Source organism: Chelonus insularis, unplaced genomic scaffold, assembly GCF_013357705.1.
Source record: "Chelonus insularis isolate UGA/USDA-ARS -01 unplaced genomic scaffold, ASM1335770v1 contig_75_pilon, whole genome shotgun sequence".
In the NCBI taxonomy this organism is placed as follows: domain Eukaryota; kingdom Metazoa; phylum Arthropoda; class Insecta; order Hymenoptera; family Braconidae; genus Chelonus; species Chelonus insularis.
The window spans coordinates 332296-360024 of record NW_023276737.1 but is presented as its reverse complement, the minus strand read 5'-3'; the positions used below and the strand labels follow the sequence as shown (position 1 = coordinate 360024).

Below are 27729 nucleotides of genomic sequence, written 5' to 3'. Positions count from 1 at the left end.
ATACGTTATTTACAATCCCTCGTATAAAACAGGGTGAATTTTATAATTATATCTCATTTGAGGTTCTACAGTATATTTTCTCGTGAATTTCTCATCATGTTTTAAACTAGAATTGTAAATTTTTAGAGTTTTTTTTTTTAGCAAACATTCTATTATGCAACATGAAAATAAACAATGACTCAAATCCATCAATACAATAAATTTTTGTTCTTGACAACACTAAAAGGAACTTTCAATGGAGCATTAATAATTTTCTATTAAGATATAAACAATAGCTTCTGTAAATATGATATAAAAAGTTAAAAAACAAATTTTTAACTCCGCTTTATTGTTTCAAACAATACAATATTGAATAATTAAAAATTCTTTAATATTTATCCAGATTGTGGATGTTGATTTATTGAAAAAAAAAAAAAAACAAAAGAACCCGACTATTGATTCAATAAAAATGATACTGCTAAAAGATAATAAAGTCTGTGTCAATCTTTGCTCTATCAATTAATTATCATGAGACAAGAATTTAATCCTAAAATGATCACAGAATGTTTTAGTCTAAAACTAGTTTAAATATTTTAATGATTTATTCCATCTTTAAATATTAATAAATTATTTTACATAATAATTACGCTATGAACACTTTAATAACATTCTATTAAATAGAATAAAATATTTCATTTCTTTTCTTCAGAGAGATTCTAATTTTAGGAAGAAAAGGTAAATATATGTAGCGCACCTTATGACTCTTTCAACATTCTGGTCGTATAATGGCAATAAAAATTGATAGGTGAGGTTTTACGAGAGATGAACGTTCCTGACGACGCAATAATGTATATTAAAATTTTTCAAATGATGCTTATCAGCACTACTTATCACACCGAGCCTTATGGATCGTTTTTATTACTTAAAAGATTTTCAATAAAGTATTATACTCTATGGTGGCATGAGTTTTATCAGATAATGCGAAATGTATGTGGGTTGGATATATGTCTATGAGGACAAGAATAAAGAGAATATGTAGAAAACTTGAGATTTACGTTGCCATCGGGGTCTAATAGAATACCAAAGAAATACAGAAATGGCCTACAGGTTATACCACTGTTTTCGTCTTTTCTTTCTCTTCCATAAAATTTCTTATAATTTATTTCGAATGTCGACCATCGAGATAAAATTCATCCAAGCAATTTCTCGACGAATCTCAAAGTATATGACTGAATAAATTTCATTCTCTCCTGAATTTCCGTGTACCATCCAAAACTCTCGGACAACTAATCTCGCATTTAGTTTGCTTGCACGAGTGTGCCATGTATATACACTCCAAAGAAGGCAGTTGTTGAAACCTCCATCATCTATATATTCTCCAACGAGTAGAAACGCATCACTGTGTATTCGTAATGCTCTTTGCTCTAGTAACGTGGGAGCAGTAAATACGTATAGGAGAGGGTGCATTTACATAGCTGTCGGATACCGAGGACGGAAGGGAGGAATAGAAGTAAGAGAGCACTCGAGGGAAAAGTCTCGAGGGCTGAGGAAGAGCGGTAAATGACTGTGCAAGTGAGACACAGTGAAGAGGTAAAGAAAAAGTAGGAGTAGTCTTGTGGCTTATGAATATTATATCAGACTAATCCTCCCAGATTGTGGATAAGTCAGTCGTACTATAGCCTCTTGCTCTTTTATTTCTCCTTACTTACGATTTCAAAAGGGTTTTCCAATCGTTTAAAGTCCCTGACTGATTTCCTTTTCTACTTTGAGATAATTTTAGGGAAAACTTCTCGAAGACTTTATTTTTATAAAACACTACAAGGGAAAAATATATTAAATCATAATAATAATAATAATATAATTTTTTAATCCAATGAAAAAAAAAATCAAGTCAGTAGAAAATAGTGAAGACTTATTTCAAGATTGAGAATTTTTTTTTCTTTCTGATAGGATCAAAGTGGTTCTTCTAGTCGATTGATAAAATGAAACCTATGAAGTGGACTAGAGATTGGCGTGGGAGCCTTTCGCTTGACTGTTCGCGTTGTTTCATCAATGGTTGTCAGATTGCTTCTAATTGCGAGCTCTCCAGACAAGTGGAGGGTCGCAAAGCAATGCAATGTGAATCGTGAAAGTTAGAGAGAAGACAAGAGAGACCTGGTCGAAATGAAAAAAGAAGGACAAACTATTATTAACTACAATTACTGATCAGATAATATTCTGCCTCAGACTTTAAGTAGACTGACAGACGAGTTGTTTTCTTACAAGCCTATAGTCTACTTCTATATTGATGGTACACCTATGAAATTGAGCAGTTTGTTCTATTTCCTCATCAGATGTGAGTTTCCAAGAATCAGACAAAGCTTTTATTCTTTTTCCTACTTCTTCAAGAAGGTTAACTTAAAGTTTTCCACTTTCCTCAATGCTTTAAAAAAGAAACAGAGTCTCTCGCTAGATTTTAGCTTTATATTACCACATGAGAGAGAAAAGTCATGATTTAGCAGAACACTGGATCTGGATTCCCAGAAAGACCTTGGTTTGCAGGTTATTATGTATCATCCACAAGTCTGAACAAGTTGGAATAGCAACGTGGCTTCTAGCTTAAAGGAGATGAATAAGAGGTCGGAAGAACATGAGAAAGAGGATGGAATATAATGGGCAAACTAGCAGCTACTACACGGTATCCAAAGAATTATAAACCGAGGATACTCAACGCAAGTCATCTGGATATCCGTTGAACAATAGAAGACAGATTTCCAATGCTTCTCCAGTCTTGTGACATACTTCAGTGATATATCGTGACTAAAATTGCATTCCTTATGTCATTGGGTAATAAAGTGGACTACCATCACTTTAACCAACTTATTCATTACTTAAAAATACATAATTTGACAATATTGAAATAAAAATTTATTCCAATAATGGCATCTTGGATTATTGAATTTAATCACAATTGTGATGGTCCATTTTGTGTTGATTTAGTAACTTTATTAATTTGAACCCGATAATTGCTTAAAAATTGTAAGTAAAATAAATGATGGATAGATGACTTTGAATGGAAACCAACAAATGTATTGTCTGTATGAATGAATTATACCGTTCTAGAAATGCAGAGTCTCTTGTAAACTCTCTATAGTTGTCTTCGCCAAAGCTTTAATAATTAACTGAGATGGCAACAACAAAGCAGTATTTAACGCCATTTAATTCACTACCGAGACTGCTAGCGCGCTGATAAGGTCTGCAACAATACTCTAAATCCCGTATTGTTTTATTCAATGCCCTTAGTCGGCTTAATTGTACAATAAAAATGCATACAATTAATTGTTCCAAAGAAATGTCTGAATGCGTCAAGCTGATAATTATTGCGAATCTGCTGGAAAGCTTCGGACGTTTCAATCGAATACTTGATGTGGGTTTGATGTATTGTTGGCTTCACGCAATCTAAATGCTAAAATTCTGCTAGTTTAATGGTCGTAAAAGTCGCTTGAGATTTAAGTAACATAGTTGACTAATAATTGAACTATTCGTATTTTGAAAAATTTATAATGAAAAAAAGGAAGTACTTGACTTTTGAGATGTAAGACAAACATAAATGCTGCAAGAATAGTCGTACTCTGTTTTACGTCGTCATAAAATTTATATGTCGTATTGTTTGAAATCCTCTGTTTTCTTGATGTAAATGTATAAAGAATAGTCTCAAAGATCAAGTACAACTTTAACTGTAAACTTTATTTCATGACTTTATATTCCTGATGGTGAAATTTACAAGATTTAAAGCTTCTAAGCTGATTTTATGTAAAATTAAGAATACATCTTATTTTTTGCTTGATGTTTAAATATTCGATAAGGTAGTTGAAGTATTAAATAACGATAAGATGAATTAATTTTCTTCTGGTAGGATTTTTTTATTCTTCGGCATATTATGAATGGCTGCTGACCAATAAAATAAAAAAATATGCTAAATTGCATGTATATATGACGCATAACGAGCTAACAAAGTATACAAAACTTTCGGCATTCGGACTAATCTAGCGTAGCGGCGACAATTCTCGCACCATTCGCGATGATGAATATGATACTTGGAGGGTTAGTGTGCACTAGATTAAAATATTTGATGGAAATAATGTAGAAAAATATTTCTTTTAAAACATTCCAACGCGAATACGAACGGAAATAAAGCCAAATGATAAAAGAAGATGATAATAAAAAATTTTTCTAGTTAAATAAAACCTAGTAGAGTTCTACTTTTTAAGTTAAAAAAATAAAAAAGAAATGATAGTATTACAAGTCTTGATTTAACTCAATAGAAAAATATTTTCCTTACTGGAGATTTTGCAAAACTTAATATAAGAGTTGGAAAAGTAGTTGTTGGTAAGGAGTTGATCTAAAATTTGTTCTTCTAGGACTTGATGATAAACTCTGGGTTCAAATACCGTGAAAAAGCCTTAGAAACGAATTTAACCGCGGGGAATGATTCTATTCTCAATCGGTCGTTTCCTAGACTGCATTTTGCTATTCCTCTCTCATATGCTTCTCCACATTTCTTCTCTACTTGGTTCTCTCTAGAGGATCATCATTCGTAAACCCTCGGGCTTGCTATTCGCAACCCCAGAGGAAAGGTAAACCAACATCCTTCCCACCTCCACATTCGTGACTGTCTAGGGATGAATGTGCAGGGTGTGCGGTGAGCCAATACCGCGCTTACTCGCGCATTACCTCTAGAGACGAAGAATGCATGGCTCAGATAGCGCCAAATACTGAGAGTTTTGCACAAATTCTCTGCCCCTGTCTCCAGTGACATTTCGAATAACTTCGTTAGCCTCATTCATCTGATAATTCAGTTCCAAATATATTAATGTCTTTTTTGTTTTAAATTTGCCCTCATTTTGTTACTAATGATCTTTTTTGAATTTTATCGACAGTTTATCGTGGTTTTGTTTTAATTAAATGCCCACTAGTCACCATTTATTTAATAAATATCAATATTATTAAATATTTTCCATCATTGAAAATGATTTATTTCAGTAAGAGATTATAATCTCTATACATCAACTCATGCAAAGTTTAATATTAATTTATTAACCATAAAAAGTAATTTTATTTTAAATAATTCATTCCATTAATGTAAATTTATTTTACAACTTGAGTTAAATGATTAAATCTGTCATTAAACAACCATGCTACTGAAACTTTATTTATAAACTTCATATTTAATCCTTCAGCTTAAACATATAATATTCAATATTCCATAAAAATTTACAAAAGTATTTATCTTTTTGAACTCATTGTGTTTAGTTAAGCTAATAATAAATTAACAAAGCCCTATATTTATTGATGATGAAAAATAGTTGAATTTATTATTCAATTCACAGATCAATACTCTACCATCCAACCTGTCTTTCTATACCACATGAGATAAGAAATAGACATCTTCTTTTTAGCCTCAACTAAATTATTTATAGCAACTCCTCCCAAATCAGTTAATGTTAATAAATCGATTTTTTCAAGTAAAAATATCTCACTCAAAATATCTAACAGAATAATTATTTATATTCCGTAAATACAACATAGTGTAATCTTAAAAAAGTGGATGTTGTATAATAAATTATAGAGTTCAGTTAAAATAACAGTGTATTAGAATCAAATACTTTACTTGAAGGTAAAATATAGATGCGTGATATCAATGAATAAAGAAGATATATGTATAGACATGTGTGAATACACATGGTATGTAGAAGGTGCGTCACTGTAGGATTAAAAGCAACAGCCCTCGCTCATAGTTCCTGGTACTCTGCACCCTCGCACTAATCAATACACGCACCAGGCGGTGATGGTGAAAATCATAGGTAGAGAGACCAGTGAGTTGTATCTTACAGTTGATTTTATAATGCTATAAGTCGAGACTTTAGCCTCTCATTGGGGAGCAAACATTTAGTCTATGTTTAGTTAATTACGAAATTTCGATCATCATCTTCAGAATCTTTCATCTCTTTATTACGTATTGACTTGAAAAATAAAAGAACTTAGATTTATGTACAAATTTACTCGAGTGTACATATTTATACTGACGAAGAGACAAATTTGTATTTGGTGAATTTATTGAAATTAGATCAAACTGTTTGGATCTGAAAGCCAAACGTTGATTGACTCGACTGAGTTGTAACAACACAACTTTTTTTAGCTTCATTCGTTTGTTCTTTCCTTCTTTTACTAAAGACATTTGATACTCTGTCATCAGTTTGGTCAATTTTCAAAGGGTGAAATAGACAAACAGACTTAACGAGGTCATATGTATATGGAGATAGAATGGATCTTGTTGGTTTAGTTAGAATACTCACCATTCACACACAAGTGTCATTTCTATAGCCCAGTAATCATTTGTAAGTGTTGTTTTTTGTATGATTTTTCCATCACACTCAGCACTGTGACAACTTTACGGTTGTATGAATCACTATCATAGATTGTCTTCATCTTGGCTTTATGTCAAATGTGGAAATAAAATGAGCACCATTTAGATGAAGAAATGGCAAAGTTTATGCATAAAATGTCATTGTATTTTGTACTTGCATAAATTCGAATTACTTAGCATTGTATAGTGCTTAAAAATTTTTTTATAATTTTTATCATCTTATGAAACGCGAAACTCGAACAATTGGAGCGAGTAAACGATTTCAAAGTCATGATGATTCAAATGAAATGAAAATGCTCAACATAATAATATTAAAGATAAAAACCTGGTGAGGTAAGTAAAAGAATAATTCAAAAAGAATGCCATTTTCTAATTTTCTACTGAAGAAACTGAATTGACTGTGCTAGAGTTCCAGAGATAGTGTATTGCATCACGTAGAATATTTGATTGCACCGATAAATCAAGAGATACGAGAACAGCGAATGATCGGGAATAATGACTGGATCGAAGAAGAAGAAGAAAATGGAGAAGAGAACCTTTGGAAGTCATATAGAGGATGGCAGACACAAGGATGGTACACTTGATCAGAGGTAGTTTAATGTCCAGTGAATAGGCGCAATGACTTGACTCTGCACATTTTTTCTTTCTCATATATATCCGTAAAGAGTGAGACAGAAAGAAGCAATGAATTTCATCTGAGAGACAGAAAAAGAAGAGAGAGAGTGACACTTGGATCAAGTATGAATAAAAAAATGCATTTCATGATACACTTGAATTTTTTTTGTGTCATGCCAGTCTTTGAAGGTTCAAAGAATTGATTGGTGGTTGCCAGATGTTTCAGGTGACAGGACAGTGTACTTGAAATATTTTTATTCTGATGAATGAGATGAAAACAAGGACGAAAGATTGAAGCCATTGAAGTCACTGTTTCATCCGCTTTTATATGGAAAATATCTTATTACCTTTTTTTGAAAATTGTATCGATAATGTATAGAAAGCACAAAGACTATTGCCTACGGGTTAGTCTCGTATGTCATTAAATTAATGATAGATTTTTTCAAAATAATCGGTCGCGTGGAAGCTGGTATTCTTGACATACCATTAGCTTCAGCTATTCACCATAAAGGGAGAATACAATACCAAGTCATCAACCCTTTTGACGTTTTCGAGGAAAAAAGGGTGGTCAGTCGTTTTTCATTCGGGTCAAACGATCGTGAGTGGACAGTGAGAAAAGCATAATATTTTAATATCCTTCAGTATTAATCCTGTCAGTTATTGTGCTTTAAAAGTCATGGGTGGCGATTTTGTAAAGGGGAGCAGCAGCCCTATCCTATCATTATGATGTTTAATATATATATTTTTTTCAATAAATATCTTTGATTCTTCATTAGAATGATTTTTTTTGTTGAAATGAACTTGAAAAAATTTATTTTGAAAAAAACTAAAAATTATAATCAAGGTTTATTAAATTGAAACAATTTTAATTTTCACTTTATGAGTGTTTACATTCAAATATTCAATATCAAAGACTATCATATAATTTCCCATCTCCATGAAATAATATTGTATTTACTATAATGTCAGAATAACTACACTCACAGTACATTAATGGCAGCTCCAAACATGTCGTCAAGACTTAAATGATTGACTTACTTCAAACAATAAAAAGTGATTGAATATTACCTAGTTCTATCAACATAGTGAGTTTGGGCACAGTAAATAAAGGAAAATTGACAATTGCCGGATTGTCAATGATGGAAGAAGAAGAGAATCGAGTGAGAGAATCATAACATACAGCTAACGGTCGATCTCTCATTGAACAATAGGCTTTGTTACCGCAAAAATAACTGGGAGCGCGACGCTCGAGTGAGCACTCCAAAGTCCCGCGTAGGGGATTCGGATACAATGTCGTTTAAAAATAATTTATAACGACACGAGCAAAGAGATGGGATTAAATCTCAACGCACGTTTGTTCTACCGTCGCATTAAGACTTTACACAACACAGGTTGAATACAAGAGCTTTTTTTTCTGATGTACCTTTTCATTGTTTTACTTGTGGAAAGTAGTGCGTATAAACATATATATCAAGCGCCATATAACAGTGCACTATTCGATCCAGAGCCAGAAATTCATGGGTATCAATATTTCTTTTAATGACATGCTTTACATAGGGCGTGACCAATTGACAATTCGTCAACGATTGTTGGAGAATGCCTACACCATGTATACAACCAATGAATTCTATCAAAATATTCAAAATTATTCACACCCAGGTGACATTCACCATTTGTTTATTATCACGACCAGTCAAGAGATATAAAGATTTTGTGACCACCCAGTGTCTTCTCGTATTTGTCAAGCACTCGAAAATCGACTTCTTCAGACCAAAAATATATCTTCTGAATGTATTCATTAAAGCCCATGGAATTGCATAGAATATGTACACAGCTGACAAAACCATCCCAAGAAACAATTGTGGAAACGATTTATTCTGAATTCGAAGTTATGTGTACACTTTCTGTGGTAACTACTAAACTTTACCATTTCATAAAATGATTAATTCTTTGCGTAATATTCTTAATGCGGGTCCAAAGATGTTCTAATAAGATTGGATTGAGATATCAAAGTTCATTTGTATTCAGTCAAAAAGGTAACTGGTCAAAAAGATAATGTCAGTTGTAATAAACCATTTTGAAATGCAGGTGTGTCTTTGAAAAAATATTTCATTACAATGATCATGTTTGTATTAGTTTTTTTAAGCTTCAGGCTTTTAAATAGATCCATATTTTGGAATGTTAAGGCCTTACAGATGATTAGGTTTTTTTAAAAAATGAATCACGGAGAATTTTTTATTAAACAGAAGCATTAGATTGCATTAATAACTACCGTCTGTTTTAACGGACGAGGACCTGTAGCGGAGCTTCTGAGAGTTGTAAAAATCGCAGCTAAACTCGTGTGTCAAGAAACGAGACGAGATAATCTCTTAGTTGATCTTCAAATCGCTGGTTAGTCTTCTCTTTCTGCCGCCAGCTCCCTGGTATCTGGATCTGGCAGCTTTTGAACCAAAATACGCGAAAGAGAGAATAAAAAAAGACATAAAATTGCGATGAAATCTCTCCATTACTGAATTCCTAGCTGTGCAAAACGGATAATTAGTGTCTTCGCGCTAGCTCTTGATTCTCTGTTTGCTCTTGGTTGATTCAAGATCATCTTCACCATCAGTATTCTCCACTTCTTCCTCCTTTCATCGAGGGCGGTTTATTTCGGTTTTGCCAACGACTCGTGGCCGTTTACAAAGACCCATTCATAGTCCAAGTCTTAACCATGAACATAGTAAGAGGCAGGAGGAGACGCGATGACGAAAAAGCAGTTGGCAGAGGAACGAGATGTTGGAGTGAATAGAGAGGTAGGACAGATGCAAGCAGCCACGGCTGTCACTCACGCGTCAAAAGATCATCCCATTCAGAGCAGTCGTGTCGAGAGACGAAGCCAAAGAGAGTGGATCAAGTTGCAAAAACCTTTGCGGTTCCCAAAATATGCCATTTTGATCTCCCTGGATCCGATTACACCTCCAGAAGTCGTTTTGTAGCAAAACCGAATTCCTTATTTCAAAGGGATTATACTTCCGTGATCGAATATCAATAGTTGTCGCCCTTTGCTATTTGCTAGTAATTGGTACTCATGTCTCAACTGTCTTAATATTAATAATGAATTGATTAAAATTTTTTTACCATTAAAGATTATTTAATCATTTTATGTATTAAATATAACTAAACATTACAACAAGTACTCAAATATTTTTAATTATAGAAATTCGCTAACAGATTTAAAAGCTCTTGAAAGCTTATTTAATATTTTAATGATTTTTTAATTGTTGTAGAATTAATAATTCTTCCTGGATTAATAAGCGAAGGTAACAGATAAAATATATTGTATACCCAATGTCACAGAGATTTAAATTGAATTATTCATTGGGTTATTTATAATAAATTGATTTATTGTTGCTGTGAAAGTTTGATATTTTTTTCCAATATTGAATGTAATTTTTATCACTTATTTAGCTGTTCTATTGATAACATAAAATGGTCACAGCTGTAGTTCCTTAATAAAAAAAATGAACAATATCAAAATTTAATAATCTTTCAATTTTCTGATCGACTAGTTATCATCCCTCATAGACCTTACCATATACATGGGTGTAAAGTACACAGAAGAAACTCGGCAACAGTTTAATATAGGGTCGTCATATTTCAACTAAAGCAATAGGGAGTACTGTGAAGAAGTTGTTGTAAGGGTGAATTGTGAATGTTTCAGATTTCCACTCTTGTCCAAATTCTTTTTTTCACAGACAGCTGAACGTCTTTGTCATTTCACATTACACTGATAAAGTGAAAATACGGATCAGTGGGTGTAATCTTACATTGTTCAGATTCTTCATCTGTCAAATGAAAAATGTTATTAGCATACTTTGATATTACTTTGGAAAATTTTTATTAAAAATATTTTCGTCTTTTCGAACATTAGAGGACACATTTAATTCTACTCAATAGTGTGAATCACTATTGCTTAGATGAGGATTGATGAACACGTGTCCATTAGATGGAATGAGAAATAGATGATACAACAACACGTGCTACAAAATCATATCTAATTTCATTTTAGTTAGAATGTATTTTTTTCTTATTAAAGAATTGCCTTTTTATATCATTCGATCATTTTGATTAAAATATCAAATATCCTGTTTTGATTTACAAGAAAAAATTAATATTAAGACTTAATTGATTAATTGAACTATTTCATTGCCAGCTTAAATATTAAGTTCAAAATTGAATTATCTGTCTCAAGTTTTAAAAAATATTTTATTATTTATATTAATTGTTCTTTCAATCCACAAGAAGAAAATTTGTTTCCATCCTAAGTTTTTGATCGATAATAACAAAAATTTCATGACACACAAAAAAAATATAAAAACTATTGTGAAAAATGTTCTAAAGAATTAAAAAAAAATACAAATATACAATAAAATTTTTTTTACAAGCTTTTGGAATTTTTAAAAATAAAAAAACATGAATGTAACATCCTACCATTAATAACTCTAAAAATGTAATTTCTCTTGAAAAAAAATCAACAAAAAAATTTTACTGACCTAAAAAAAAATATTCATGTTATCACTACTTGTTAGATAACAAAACCAATTTTTTGATATTAAAAAAAAATCTTTATAACCCAATTTTTCAAAAGCTGATAAATCGAACTCACATACGAATACCAATTAAATTACATTTCTGCCTCAAACTTTTTACTTTTTTTCGAGAATAGGATTTTAATGACATGGACCATTCATTTATTCGTATAGCACTGTAAAGAATCATAAAACTTCAATTGCATATAGGCTATAAAAAAGGGTAAATCTCCAGGGTTATTACAATAATTATGACGCACAAAGGATCTCGTCAAACTCGCGCAGGAGATGACGAGAAAGTAAAAAGGGGGGTCGCGAGCAGGAGACCAAGCAAAAAAAAAAGAATAGATGAAAGATCTGTGGGAGGAGCATAGGATGATGATGTGACAGATGTAGACACCACGTGCTTGCGATTCGTACCACAATGTACAATGTGCGCGTAAGAGTGTGAAAAATATGAAACAGACTAATTGAGTAGTCAGTAGGCGGGATAACTCGAAGCTATATTTATAGATAAATTTTATTTCTTTTTTCTGTCATGAATGTGTCAAGTTTATTATGCTATACCCGGCTTTCAATCGCTCGCAGTCATCAATCGAAAAAATCCACATTGAATAATAAACAGATACGATCAACAGTGAGTGAAAGAATACTGATCTCACCAGATTATTTTTGATCACAATCATCAGCCAGTCAAGCGAAACAGTAAGAAAGTTTGAGATTTTTATTTAGATATCACAGATCAAAGACAAAGAAACAATTTGGCAATGACACTTGAATTTAATCGTCTTAGAGAAGTTGATATTTTTTTATGAAGATGACAACACTCTGATGAAGATTAAGTGCTTGCGGCACTGCTATTTATTCGCTCTAATTTATCTTTATTTTCAGACTTCAATTGTCAGTAAAGTTTATTAAAACTTTTTGTTTCAACAGTTACATTTATTTATCAGCAGTAACATTCTTTTAAATGACATTATTTTATTCTGCTTGAAAGCGTTTTATTTTTCCAATTAAATCATCCTTAAAAAAAAACAATAAAATTAGAAATCAATTTCCTACAATTAAATGTAACTATTCAACTGTTAAGAATTGCAATAATCAAAATGAAAATCGTAATATTTAATTACGTCCTCTCTTCGAAATCGATAAAGTTGTGAGCATCAAGCAGAAGGAAGTCTCTTCCCAAACCCATCAACAAGTCGATCGACCCTAGTTAAATTATTCTAATAATGAAGGGAAAAGGGTAACAGAGATTTCAAGATGAGCAAAATGATTCCATACAAATGGTAAACTTCTCACGATTTTTGTGGGATAATAAAATCAAATTAAATTAAAAAACAAATCTGAATCAATTTGAAAAGTCTAAAACATGTTTGGTTGAGGTTGATTGACATATAGCAAACATGTATTGCATCAATAGGTTTATGATAAGAATCACAGTAAGATTGTCGACGGCTAATGATCATCCTACGATTTCGAAGAATTTATGCAATAAAATACCGATCGTATGGCTTTCTAGACACGTAAGGTGTGCCATTAATTTCTCATTATAGTCAAAAAGAAAAATGTACGTTCAATTCATTTATGCAGACAATGCAATTTTATTTTTTTTTAATCAACAAATTATGATAATTATTGTTTGAGACTGAATATTAAAAAGAAGGAAAATAAGAAAAGTGGCTGTTTTGGTAAAATTATTAATTTGTAACAATGCTATTATTATAAATAGGGACTTTTGTTTAGCAAAGGGTGAACGTAAATGGCCAGCCTCATGACAGAACGATGACTGGTTACGATAATGTATGGTCTTTCTTCGACCACTGAATGAGCCGAGCTTTTATGGATCGCTTGGTCGGAGTGGGAGGCCAGGTGACTGGCGTTATTCTCATGGCAGTGTCTAATCTGTAATCAGTAATGCCGCACCGTGACATGTTACGCGTTGAACCATTCTTCTGTGTGTTGCTAACCCACTCTCTATGAGACTCTTTGAAGATTGACTAATAAAAAAAAATTCGCAAAAAGTATAATTGTTTGAGATGAAATAATTGTTGGAAAAATTTCGTACTCTTTTTTTTTACATAATTGATAAATAATTATTAAATTTATGTAATGAATAATAAAATTATTTTTTAGTTTAAAATGATTGAAACAAATTTCTTTAGAGTAGAAATAATTTAAATGAAAGAATTAATTTGAATATTTCAAAAACTTAAAAATATCTCTTATTTAATTAATTGATTGGTTTAATATATTGGTATTGGATAATAAATTGGTTTAAATACTTTTTTCATCATTTACTTTTTACCTCCTTTCAACCTAAGATTGTTAATGATGCTCTTTAATCATTAATTTAATTATTTCTACTCTGTCTTATCTTTACAATAAAAGAATAAAAAAACAATCGATTCAAATGACGGTCTAATTTGATCTAATGACGGAGCAATCGACAAAGTAACTCATGCTCATTCGTCAGTTGCTATTGATTTTTTCAAAGGGTGATATTAAAAAGCCATTTGTAGTTCGTGTAAAAATCTATTTTGATTAACTACTGTACTGTACGAGGGTGGAAGGCTTTTTTTCTTTGTAATCGTTACTAGACGATTAGCAGATAATGAAATAACTCAATAAATAGCACGAAAGAGGTTTAATAAAATTCGGTAGTTGAGTGTCTGATCATTTGTTAGCTGTAGATTGATAGATTGATTGAAGTTGAAATTGTTTTTTAAAGATCATCACCGATAACATATTTTAAGCGATCGATATGATTATTTACCAAAAGTAGATCAAGAAATAAATAAATGGAAAAATTCTAGGATGACTTAGAGAAAACTTTTTCTACTTCTTATAATGGATACGTCGTTCGATAATTCTGACATATAAATAATTTTCTGACGCTTTATCATGACACGTGGCATTGTGTATCGCGCTTTTGAAATTTATAGCTTTACCGAAGGCCAGAACGATGACCTGAGTATGAAAAAAATGTATCACTTCGCCAGAGGCCCGAGATCTTCGAGGCCGTGGATGCTAGAGTGAGCGCTCGCAATACACAACGAAAGTAATAAGGTAAAAAAAGAAGAGGAGATCTCGATAAAGCATAGCAGGCAAAAGATCGATTGTCGCATGAGATTCTTTTGCTACCACCGATTTATTACACACCACCCTCGATCTAAGCTAGCCTACAACGTCTGGCCGTCTTGATATTATTTTTACAACATTCTTTAACCTTTTTGCCTCACAATCTATCTAATAAATTCCCAGATCATCAATTTTATTTCACACAGGACACTTAATAATTTATCTTCCATGTTTTAATTTTTACCAAGTGAATTTTAAATTTATTGACAGAAGTCTTGTTTCTACTCTTAGAGTGACTCGGTAGCAATGTAAAGTATATGGGAAGAAGAGAAGGTAGTATAAAGAGTGGAAAGTCCAGCTACTACCAGTATCGGTCATCTCAGCGCCATATTTCATGCCCTATCTACACACTCAGCAACGCCTATATCGTAGGGTAGGTAAGTCGAGTTTAAGCCGATATGTGCTAGGTAAAGTCCAACACTGAGACCTCAGAGGTAAGTTGAGTTCCATCCAGATGACTTTCCGATTTGAAAAGAATGTAGAGCTGTAAAGGTCTCTTTTATCCAGATACACTAGTACCTATTTTTTCTGAAAGTGTTGGAGAATTTTTCAATCAACGTCATTAAATTTACTTTGGTTTATCCAACTTTTTGATGGCTGATAAATATACAGAAAAGGTTAGTCGTTAGGTCATGAGTGACTGCGGTTCCTTTCACGAGGTAATTGGTGTATACCAACAACTTTAACAGTCAAAGTCCACATCACAGGCATATTGACAGGAACTGGATTTCGATAACTAAGACTAGTTTGTTTCAGATATATTTTCATTCAAGTAAGTAATTCAGCAGGTTGATCATCAATGCCAGCTGTTTGAAGCTAATCAAGATCATGATGCCATTTCATGGTGTGCATGAACTGATTGAAACTAAGTAATTCTTCTGTTCAAATGGCTCTTCCAACTGATTTGAATCATCAATAGATAGAATATTAATTATTGATGATTGGTCGACAGAGATAAATTTTATCTAAAACGATATATCTTCATTTCTCGGAAAAAGTTCTCGAATTTCTTGATGGTTTTTATAACTCTTGACTTCCTGAACTCAATTTTAGGTCACTCGAACAGAAAAATAACTTTGGAAATCCTATAAAATTTACTATCCAAGTTTTACTTGAATTTGTGATAAAATGACGATTGTAAGGGAAAATTGCTTGGATTTTGTTGCTAATTTTTAAAATTTATTTTCACAAACTTCTCTTGACTACGTTTATAAATATATTTCAAATTTCTGCATAAGTGAGTAAATTTGTTTCTATTATTAACAAATTTTCATTCACATAAAATTTATCTTTAAACATAAAACCTTCCGAAGAAAATCATCATTTATTGATGAATTTTGGATTAAAAAGATTAATTAATCAATTAATAAGTTATGATGTCAATAATAAATTTAATGTGAATAAGTATATTTAAAATTCATTAGAACTTTGTGATTGTGATAAACAAATCATTTCTTTTATTTATTCAGTTATTTAGCAAATACTTTCATCGTGCTTTTCCTCTGACATTAATCCAAGAGTGTTTTACAGAGAGTTTGTTGGTGCAAGTTCTTTTGCTCGTGACTCTGTTACTTCTTTACAACCCTTCTTCTGCTCTCATCGAGTCCGTAGCAACGTCATTTTGCCCTGCAGCGGTATTCAATTTAGTAAATTACGACGTCTTGAACAATCCAGCATTAAAACGGCGCTTGGCCCTTCCTTGCTTCTTTCACTCGCTATTTGGACGCGGTTAGATCGCAAATTGTGAGGATCACAAGAGGAAAATGCAATTTGTGATGACCGCTAAGTTAAAGAGAATGTCTTAAGAATAGATGAATAAAATTAAGGACGATACAATATGCATCTTATACATCAAAGATCATTCCGTAGACTTATGTCAATCTGTTGCATGTATTCTCTACGTTGTATTTTTGTCGTAAACATCTCGAACCCTTGACTCTTCCATAAGAGATATTAAATTTTCTGATTATCCTCTTATCCTTTCAAGCCTCATCTATTCTATGTTGCTGATTTTCTCATAATTTTGAAATTATTATTATTATTTTGAAATAACGTCAAATTTTTTCTCAATATGATCTTATTGGAAAATAATTCCTTTAAAATCAATGGAATTTTATTTTTTGATAGGAAAAAATTCCTATCAAAAAATAAAATTCCAATGAGTTTTTTCTTCCTAATAAATTGATCAAATACCCTCGAGCTTTAAATGCCATTGGCAAAGTTTATAGAGTCTTTCGGAAAATTCACATAGTAACAAACATTTTGTTTCTTTCTGGAATTTTAATGGTATAACCTGGTTTGGACATTGAGTTAAAATTATTCATGCTATTTCTGTAGATAAGAATAAGTTATATATTTCATACTTGATCATAAAAATAGGTCATCATTTTTTCCCAAGCTGATAGACAAGAGCTAAAACGATAACGTTGGGCAGTTTTTGTGCTTGGTGATCATGACAGGGATATAAGATTATGATATTTTTTTTTCACAGTCACTTTGTTCTACAATGTCAGTAGTAGGTATGAGAAGGAGCTAGTAATTTTTTCTTGTTCAACCAGTTTTTATACGGTGCGAGTGAAACCATCAGCTTCCAATAAAAAAATTGAAAGGTTGTGTGAAAGATTCACATCGACATCATGCTGTTATATTGCTGGCATTCTAGAAGACAATATAAACCCTCTGAGTAAAAATGTTAGAACTGTTGTAAAACCAGTTAACGACAAGTTTATGTCAAAGATATTTATTACTTCACAGATATATACGTATAAAGAATTTTAAATATATTTTAAAACATATCTTTATGGACGGCAGCTATTAAATTTACCAATTAAAAACCACTTCAATCAACATCATTAGGATTAGATAATCATTAAAATATTATTTCCTAATCTTTCCTATGATTTTAAAATAATATCAAAAATTATAAAATATGATAATTAATGTTTTCATCTTCTTCAGTTTGTCATGAAGTAAAGATCTCATAAAATTTGTCTGATGGAAAATGTTGATTTTCATTATCTACTTCCTTAAGTGTCTCTCAATTCTTAACATTCTTTCCTCCATTTCTTTGATATTTAATAAAGCAATCACGTCTTAAGTTCTGACATATTCTCTAAGCTTCCCATGCGATCCTTTGTTGATGCTAGATAGGCACAGAACCAAGCAAAAACTCATATTAGTGAGTTCTTTGCTCGTGAACTTACACATTGATTTTCTCTATTATATTGACTTTGGTGTAATCCATATCACATCCGACACCTTGGTAAGGTAGAGAGAAAAAAGACATTTCAAAAAAAAGAGTTGAAGATAAGATTATAAAAGTCAAAGAAATTCAATTCAAATGGTGAAGTAGGATATATTTATTGAGATGAGAATGACTGAGTGGACATATGATTTTCCTCAAGCTTTACTACTGCCTTAATTAGTCTTCTGCTACTTGACTCAGAAGACCTGACTTGTTGACCGCGCCAGCACTCTCAGGGGTTCTCCAGTCTGTCGTGCACATCGTCGACTTTTCTCGTAACTCATTAGTTGATGGAGTGTGCGGCTATAGAACCCGAGTTATCTGTAGATACGAACCAGAATACAACTAGACTGCTTGATCCTTTATAGTACGAGTGTTATTAGCTAATGGAAATAGAATCTGTGACGTGATGAGAGAGTTATCGACAAAAGCAGAATATTATAAACAAATAATCAATGCGGTTCTTTTAGCCGAATTGCAATTTATATCAATAGACCTATTTCCTGTTATCGATTTGCAATTTAATAGATGGATTAACAAAAAAGCTCCACTTTTATGTGCCTCAACAATCATTAGCTATCCACAGGGTTTGTTTATCTTGATTATGTTTAATTTTATTCGAAGTAATCAAGACTTTGACGTGGTACTACGACCCATAAACTTCAATACAAAGTTTGACGAATTGGAGATCCAATGTACTAAATAAAATATAGGATACATAGTGATGAAACAACTTAAGCAAGAGAGATAGCCAAATAAAAAGTTCAATCTGTTATGCTGCTCGAGACCTATCCCAATGAAATTGCCAACTCATCATCGACATAACGTGATTCCAATACTTTCTATCAATAGAAATGCCATGATTACTGGTTTGGTAAATGTGCCTTGTCATTTTTTTTTCATACTTATGTTATTGCAGAGTTTGATTATTATTAATCTTTTTTCATCGTTCTATATGACTTATAAATCTAATCACTAGCCAGCCGGCTACTTTATAGCTGGCAATAACTTCATTAGCTAGAATACGGGTGGATTTATTTTTAACAACTTCTTTATCCACCGAACCATGTTTGTAAAGAGTTAGATAAATGACAACGCATTTATCTCGCATGAAAGTATAGCGTTTTTAATCAGAATGTTTCGTGAGTTTTTGTTGATTAAAAATAGATAATTTTTTTTCTTAATTTTTTTTAATTTTAGTGTCAGTGAGGAAATTGTTATATTTTAATATAAATTAATATATCTAATGATGAGTTTATAACCGATTAGATCTATTTTGACGAAGCTTTATTTTTTTAAGCTGTGTAATTCAATGAAGCAAACAATTCCTATTTTATTTAATAATTTCATTATTCTTGAATTGAATACGGTGTTTTGTAAGGTCGATGATCCTATTGAGAACAAGAAGCCGAATCAACATATATTACATTATTACACGGACACTCTACTGTCTCTGTTAGGTATCATGGATTATGTTTCTGAAAGCTCAACTTACACATGGTCACACATAATTTGAACATTATACCTAGTGCACTTATTCCTTTTATACGTGTGCCATGTGATACCCTCGATTCTGTAGCAAATTTCCATGTGAATATATAAGTCATGGCCACGGAATTCACCGCAGGCAAGATTAAGAAGTAAAAGATTTCTCAACAGACTGAAAAGAGTCCAAATAAAATAAGCAACAAAAAAGTATCACAAGTCGGGTAGCCTCGTTAGATCTTGCGGGAGGTCCATGAAACAATAGCGCGGTGCTCGGTGTTCAGACCTTGTATTCTGTAGCGTACAGTCAGGTGAGTCTTGCAGATTTTTTTCTGCTAGGACAATGGTCGAGCTACTCTACATACGTTCCTATTAAAGCAACGATGCACACGCATTATACTACTGCGCTTTAATGTCACAAAAAATGCTGCTTCTTTAAATTAATCGGCTGAGCTGAATATTCTTTGCCACCTTTGGTAAGTTCGGCACCAAGCCTTGCAAAAATATATGAGGATATGAGTGCGTATCAGACTATAACTTATCTCCCAAAGAAAAAGAAAGTTGCCTGGTAATGCGCTTCGTATCCTTTTTGCTCCTGCTTTAAATTCTTTTTTCTTCCATAGAATACATTAAAAAGGATCAAATTGATATGAAGAATTATTTATTTATGAATTTATGTCCCAACTAAAAATGTGCATTAATTGAAATCTATCGCATTTTGGAGTTTACTCTAATAAATACACCTTCAAAGAGCTAATGTTATCCGTCGGGAAATTTAACCAACGAATAACATCCAAGAATTCTCAAGTAGGTAGGCCTGTAGACAACTGAAAAGCTAATTCATTGGTCGTCAACGAAGCGCAACGAGAGTGCTTTAGTGGTCATTCGATTAATCAGAATCATAGAATTAGCTTTTACACTAGCACTTTTGTTTTTTCATTGCATCAGTTTATTTGACGTTGATTGTAATTGTAGTAACAATGAACGTAATTTAAAAGTATAAAAAAGTTATATTTCCTATACAATTTATTTTTTATTATTCTCCCGTCAATTTTGTTATTTGATGCTTTTCTACGAGAATCGAATGAGATGAGTGTTTGAAATTAATTATTGGTTTACTAGTCACTAGTAACTTGGAAAAAGAAAGATAAAAATGAAAAAAGTTAAATGGAAACTCATAAAAGTCGTTGAGTATTGATAATATGAGTATCGATTGTGTTTTGGTTGAAATGAAAATAGTAGAAACTCGGTCTACAATATACTGGCTGAGTATTCCGACCTACATAAATCAGAATTATTTCGCTTGGTTCTATCTCTTGGTTTCCTGGGGCGTACCATCCCTACGATATGCTTTCTGGTGCTATTGGCATATTTACCACAGTCATTGCAAGAACGTATTGCAACAGAATGTATCATTTTAAGTTATAACGTGTGACTTTTGATTACATGGGAATATTTATATATACATTTTATGACTCTTCATCGATACTGTGATAACCAACTCGGATAAAAATATTATATACAGAAAAAATATAATAAAAAATATATGTTAAAAATATAAAAATATAATTTTCAGTATAAAACATTTTATAAAAATTGTATATAATTTTTTTCCGATTTTATTATAAAACTATATAATTTTTATTTTATATATTATCATTATATTTTAATAGAGAAACTATATATTTTAGCATAGAATAGAAATATATATTGTTTTACATTTTATATTATATTTGAAAACATTATGAATGTTTTCTGTATATAAAGCAATGAAATCATTATTTTATAAATCCCCATTACTATTTAAGACTTATTTATTCATCTATTTTTATTACAATAAATTATTACATAATGTAAAATTACTCAATCAAATTGTGTTTTTTTTTTAATCATAATATCAAAACTGTTAACACTCAAAAAGAATTATTTATCAACTTAACGAGAACGATCAATTTTAATTACAACGTTTTACTAATGAATGGTAAAATTTCCAAAATTAATGACATTGTAGTATTACAAAAAGCAACAAGTCGAGAGGCTTATGTAGTAAAATATTATTATTCATTAGCAGTTTCATTGTTGATTTCTAATCGAAGATTAGAGCAATATGTTTTATTAGAAAAAAAATCAAATGTCTACAAGCAGTTGATATTGACTTGATTAGGATAAAAATTATAATTTTTAGAAAGCCTGAGTGGAAAACGGGTGTAGCATATTTACCAATATGTGATTCGGAATTATCAACATAATTATTTGGTCTAATTTATTATGGTTGATAACCTTGTTATTTATTGTAATAAATAAATATATATATAAAAAAATATATATTGAAAAAAAGATTTTTTCATAAATTTTTATGTATATTTTTCCGTGTATTTATTCCATTATAAAGAAAAAATATAGTTATTTTTGCCACTTATATTACTTCATATTTAAAATATATTATTTCACATATTTACTCTATATATTTTATTTTCATACGGGAAGTGTGGGATTTTAATAAAGAGCTTTTGATGAATTCCTTCAGTATTGACTATTACATATAAAAGAAATCCGCTGAAAAAGAACATTATTCATTTTTTCCAAGTATTGAAGAGAACTTGTGAGTATTTATAATAATCTTTGGATTGGAAATAACAGTAGAAAAAAATATCCAATATTTTTATGTTATTTTTATCATGTAAAAAATGGATACAATTATTGTATTAAATTTAATTATTGTTAAAAATGTGGATAAAGCAGACTGAAAAATAGGTGTAAGATCCAACGATATTCTGAATCACATAATAAAGGTAAAATATGGCTCACTAAATTCCATATCCTCTTCTCAAAATTGTAAACAAGCGTAACTTTACTGTGCATTCGTATCGTAATTAATGCTAATTGTTCTCGTGAGCTTTTACATGTGAATTATGCAGTTTTACGATAGCTGTAATCACCCGTACAGTAGTGCTTCAGTGAGTATATATTTTCCCAATCTCGGAATAATTAACTTTTCGGTAGAGATATACATTTAAAAATAATTTATCTTCTTTTACATTCATTTAAACGCTAATAAATTATTTTTAGAATTTGTAGCGGTAATTAATAGCTTTGTAGAGTCAAATAACAACGATTAGTTGATCTGATTACATGATTAAATGTGGTGTGACCTGAAGATTATTTCGGAAAAAATCGCATCAATTACCGATCAAACTGTCAATTATCATCAATCAGAACAATACACGTTGGTGAAATGAATGACTCGTTCATTAATGATCAATAGAGTATCAGGTCATATATTAATATTTGAACGCCAAAGTTTATTACAACGCTTTGCAACTACACTGAAAAATATATTGGGCACGATAGATCATCAGATATAATTATCAAGACATTTCTATTAACTTGTTGATTTATTTACAGCGAGGTCACCCGGTCGTGTTAATACCAAAGTAATATTTGATGATTTAATCTAGCTCTTACCTGCTACGGTGAGAGTTGCATTTCTGCTTCTGACACTGCCAGCTTGATTTTTCGCCACACACCAATACACACCACCATCTTGCTCTTTTTTCCCATGCATCACACGAAGAAAGAAGAGAGATCCCGCAGGCAAAAGTACTCGATGTGACTTTGAATCAATTGGCGATGTTTGAACTGGCTCACCATCTTTATACCACTCAATTGTTGGTTCTGGTTTGCCTTCTGCCTTGCAATTTAACGTCACAGGTTCATTTTTTGCTACAATTATGTCTGACGGGTGCTCTATGATTCGAGGTGGTCGCGATTGAGCTGAAACTGAAAGAAAAACAAATCAATTAGTCTCTTGAGTCTTTTTGTTTTGATAAACATTCAAAATGTAGGAAATGCATTAATTTTTAATCAACTTTAAAAGCTGTAAAAACGAAAAACAAGAATTTTAAGAAAAATTGAACGAGCTATTTAATTAAATTGTTCATATGAGTTATTTTTAAAAAATAAAAGAAAAAATTACTTTGATGTATTCTTTATAAAACCTTTTCATCACTTGAGATGTTTCAAAATTTTATTAATTTCATTGATAATTTTTCAATTTATTTAAGTAAAGTTTTTGATTAGTTACGATGCAGTAAAAGAATTTTCTCAAGTTCTAAAAAAAAAGTGCAAAGAAATGACAACTTTATTTTAACTAAATTAAAATCATATTTGCATAAAAATTTATTAATTTCTTCCAAATATAAGTAAATTAAATAAAATAGTGAATAAAATAATCATTCCTTTCTGGTTGCTTAGCGTAAAGACTCGTAGTACATCAAAATATAATTCGACATTTAGTGTTTTATATTATTCGAAAAGCAGCTAATGATCGTAGGAAATAGTCGTAACATGTCAGTGGTTTCCAGCTGTATAGGGAACGAAATGATGTTTGACATTTCTCATTGAGCGAAGGTAATTTTTCATTTCTATCGGTACACTGACGTGCACGAGGGAGCGACAGCACCGTCATCGATCGGATTCTACGACGTTCACGCACATCACCCTAATGTTCGTCGTTCATGCGATGCGCACGACCACCCTTACCCTTCATCTGTACCGTCTAATCTATCCAGCTCAATCAAAACTTGGTAGACATAAGAAATAAAATGTTCGTGGCAAATTGCTTGGTATTTTATTCGATGTTGGTTTAATGTAACTTTAAAAAGTATATAAAACTCTGTAATTAACGTAGTAGTAAATAAAGGCTTACTCTCCACTAAAGTCTGGAATTTTTGCAAACAATCATTCACGTGAAGCATCAATTTGGCGTATTTAATTTTAATAAAGATAAATCGAGGGATTTTTGAGTAAGAGAGGAATGTAATTTAAAATGGCGATATTTGTTAAGAATGAAAAACTTGCGTATGATCATTACAGCCACACTACTTCTGGAGTTATTCATGGCTAGGATGTTTGAAAGCGTGAATGTGGCGGTCTACCTTGTGCAATTGAAGTGCAGTCGTATTTATATTAAAGGGGTGAATGGGTAGTGTGGATATATGTATATATAGCTGAAAGTTGCACACAAGGGTTGTGTGAGAGATGAAGAAGGTAGTGTAGGCAAACAGTCGGGTATTTTCTTTCATTTCTCCTCTCGTTGTACTTGCGCACGCCTGTTAGAAGCTCCAAGCCTTTGGGGAAAGCTACATACGTTGAGTCAAAAGGACTTTGTAATCATATTTTATTCAGAGATATGCATAAAACATACATGAGTATTCGTACGTACATTTGCGTCCACTTTTATTTGAAGGGGCGGAGGCATATTTTATCATTCGTTGCTTCTACTTTTCATTCTTTCTTTCCTTTACGTTTTCTCGCCTTCTACGCCGTCAAAACCACCACATTACGACTTTTCATATGCCAAATATTGCACAGATATGATTTTTAGTTACTTTTTTTGATATGAGGAAGAAAATTCTTTCTTATTAGTAAGAAACGAATAGATAGAATTGAAATGATTTCAGAGATGAATGTTTTTTATTTAAAGTAAAAAACATTTCATTTAGATCTTAAATAATTCTAATGTATTTCAAAAAGTAACATTCTCTGACAAACTCTAATTATTGCGATGAATAAAACTTTTCCTTTATAATTAAAAATATCGAAAATTGAACAAAATGTCACAAAGAAAAGATTTATTGACTACATTTTTAATAATTCCCTTTTTATGATTTATTGAAATTTCATTCAATCATAATTGAACACTTTTGGAGTGTGATTATTTTTTTATTTTTTTTAATAGAATGAAATTTATTTTTTACAACATTTTGATTACGTTAAAAAAAAAGTTTCGATATATTTTTTGAACTTGACTATTAAACAAAACATGTCGATAAACCCCGTATATATTGATGAATAAGTCTCAGTCTCGAATATGTCATTTGATGTGACATTTCCCCAGGCACTCATTAAAAGTATGAAAAATGAAAACGATATATTGAAAAAAAAAAACAGAAAAAAATGTAAAAAAAAATCACCGTCTCATCTGGAAATTTAAATCCAATATAACATATAAATATAATAGTGGAATAATAAAAGCAGTATCACGACCACTGTGAGAAAAAAGATTAGATTAGGACAAAAATATAATATCAAATGGAAAGAAAAGATAAATATTCATACACTGGTTATTCGTGTGAGACGCAGTACAAAACAAATAAAAATTAAAATAGTGACAAAAATGAAACATTTATACTGTGTTTAAAATGTTAAATTCATTCATAAATTTTTCATGTCTTTATGTTGAAGAAAATATAATTTAAACGGTCGAACAATTACCGTGAGACAAGGTAGAGAAGAAACTAAGAACAAGAGAGAAGAATTATCGAGACATTGGGTGCTGTAATGACCAGGAGTTAGCGGGATGTGTGAAATCCCAGACCCTGGGGATCATTAGAGGGAACAAATTGTTGCTCCACACGGGGCAGTTCTACAGTCTCGTGATAAAGACATTAGCGTTCGCATTATAGAAGAGAGAAAAGAAAGCTAGATGAAAAAAAGACATATAACCTGCGTGTAAAACGCAACAAACATTTTACTCTAGCTGCAGAAACCGAGGGGCCTTCCAATGATGAGAAAATGATTAGTCAGTGTGCTTGGGAGGGATCCAGAAGTTGATGTTTTACGCGCCTATACCATTATTTTCTGTCAGAAGAACGATAAATAGCTCACTTTATCATCATTTAGTACAAGCTATATTTATTGTAGGTTGTACGCTTATTCAATATCATAATTAGCTTTGTGATTCATAATGCAACTATGTGAACAATCTGATTAAACTTAATAGTTTCACTCAAGCATGTAAAGCATCTATACAGACATTTATTCTATAAGTTAAATTACCAGTCGCAGGTTAATAGTTCGCAAGGTTTTAGTGTAATATTATATTAAATGCCTCAAGAATTTGTATTATTTTATTACATTCAAGGTATTATATGAAACATTTGAATTTTCAATCAAATTCATTTGATGCATTTTTGTTTTTTTTTTCTTTACTATAGAATACTCTAGTTAGAATTTCTTGATTTTAACAAATTTGTTCTTTTTATCTTTTAATTGCTGCTTGATTTTTTAAATGTAGTGTTAAAATGATCGTATTTCAAGGTAATTCATCGAAAAACTGTTATTGAAATAAATCAGAGAGCATATTATAGAAGTGTTATTGTGTAATGGTATTTTTTATCTGTAGAGAATTATAAATTGATTTTATTTACATGGATTATTGAAATTCAATACTTTTATTTCACTGCAGTTTTAGTACTGCTTCTATACGTATAGCAGAGTGAGTCAATATTTTTAACTCTCAATGATCTCGTAAAAGTTTAATAAAATCGAGGATTAAATGCCATCATTTCATGTATCATATATAATTATAGAAAAAAAATAAAAATAACTTCATTTCACAATATCTCATTAAACTTTTGAAGAATTAAAATGATGTTTTAGAAACTTCGTAAATCACTTTTAGTGATCGATCCAATTTTTTTCTGTCTTATAACTTTAAACGCTAAAACAATTAAATTTTTTTTTTAGTAAAAAGTGAAAATATCAGCCATTAATCTAAAAATGAAAACTATGTTAGATTCGACCATTTAACTATTTCTATATATATATATATATATATTTACATACAGCAGCATTACTAACAAGCAAACGACACCATAAAAATTTGTCAGGCTAGCAGAAAATCGTGTTTTTTTATATCATCCATACTTGGCGAGTCGTAAAGCAATATTTTTTATGGGGCTACTTGTGCATGAATACATTTGACGATGACATATACGACTTTTCGAAGCATATTGAATCATAAACTCTCCAGCGAAAACGGAATCTCTAGAAATAGAGTAATGACGAGTTGCAAATACAAAAGTTAGAACTCAAATGAAGAATGGTCTCAAAAAGTTATTTGAGAATGAGCAAGAAGAAGAAGTAAAAGAAGTCTAAAGGTTTTATTTTGCGACCGGGTCTTTGTGGTTTTACATTTCCGCTCGACAAGACGTCGCCGCGCTTCAACATCTATTCGGTTACACACCGGAGAAAAAGAGAGATAAATTAATTCTGTACTTCTGGAAATCGATAAAATGATAAGAAAACCACCAAGAGCAGAACGGAAGAGGGAAATATCAAATAGTCTTATATCGGAAATTGTTTGAATCAATTGTGCAAATATCCTTCAACTTGGCTTCTTTCCTCCAAAGCTCGCCTTTACATCACCGGAATAATATTTGGAAACTTCTAATATTCAATCATTAAACCATTGAATAATTCTTCTACTGATTTGGAGAATATATTAA

The 27729-nt window shown here is 31.3% G+C and overlaps 1 protein-coding gene across 1 annotated transcript in view; it reads right to left on the bottom strand.

The window, feature by feature from the left end:
- Window positions 1-27729, bottom strand: part of LOC118071132 (roundabout homolog 2-like) — a 175920-nt gene that overhangs the window by 72676 nt on the left and 75515 nt on the right. Inside the window, exon 2 of the mRNA XM_035090109.1 lies at window positions 22904-23218. Coding sequence (XP_034946000.1) covers window positions 22904-23218 — 315 coding nt within the window. The remainder of the gene's footprint in view (window positions 1-22903; window positions 23219-27729) is intronic.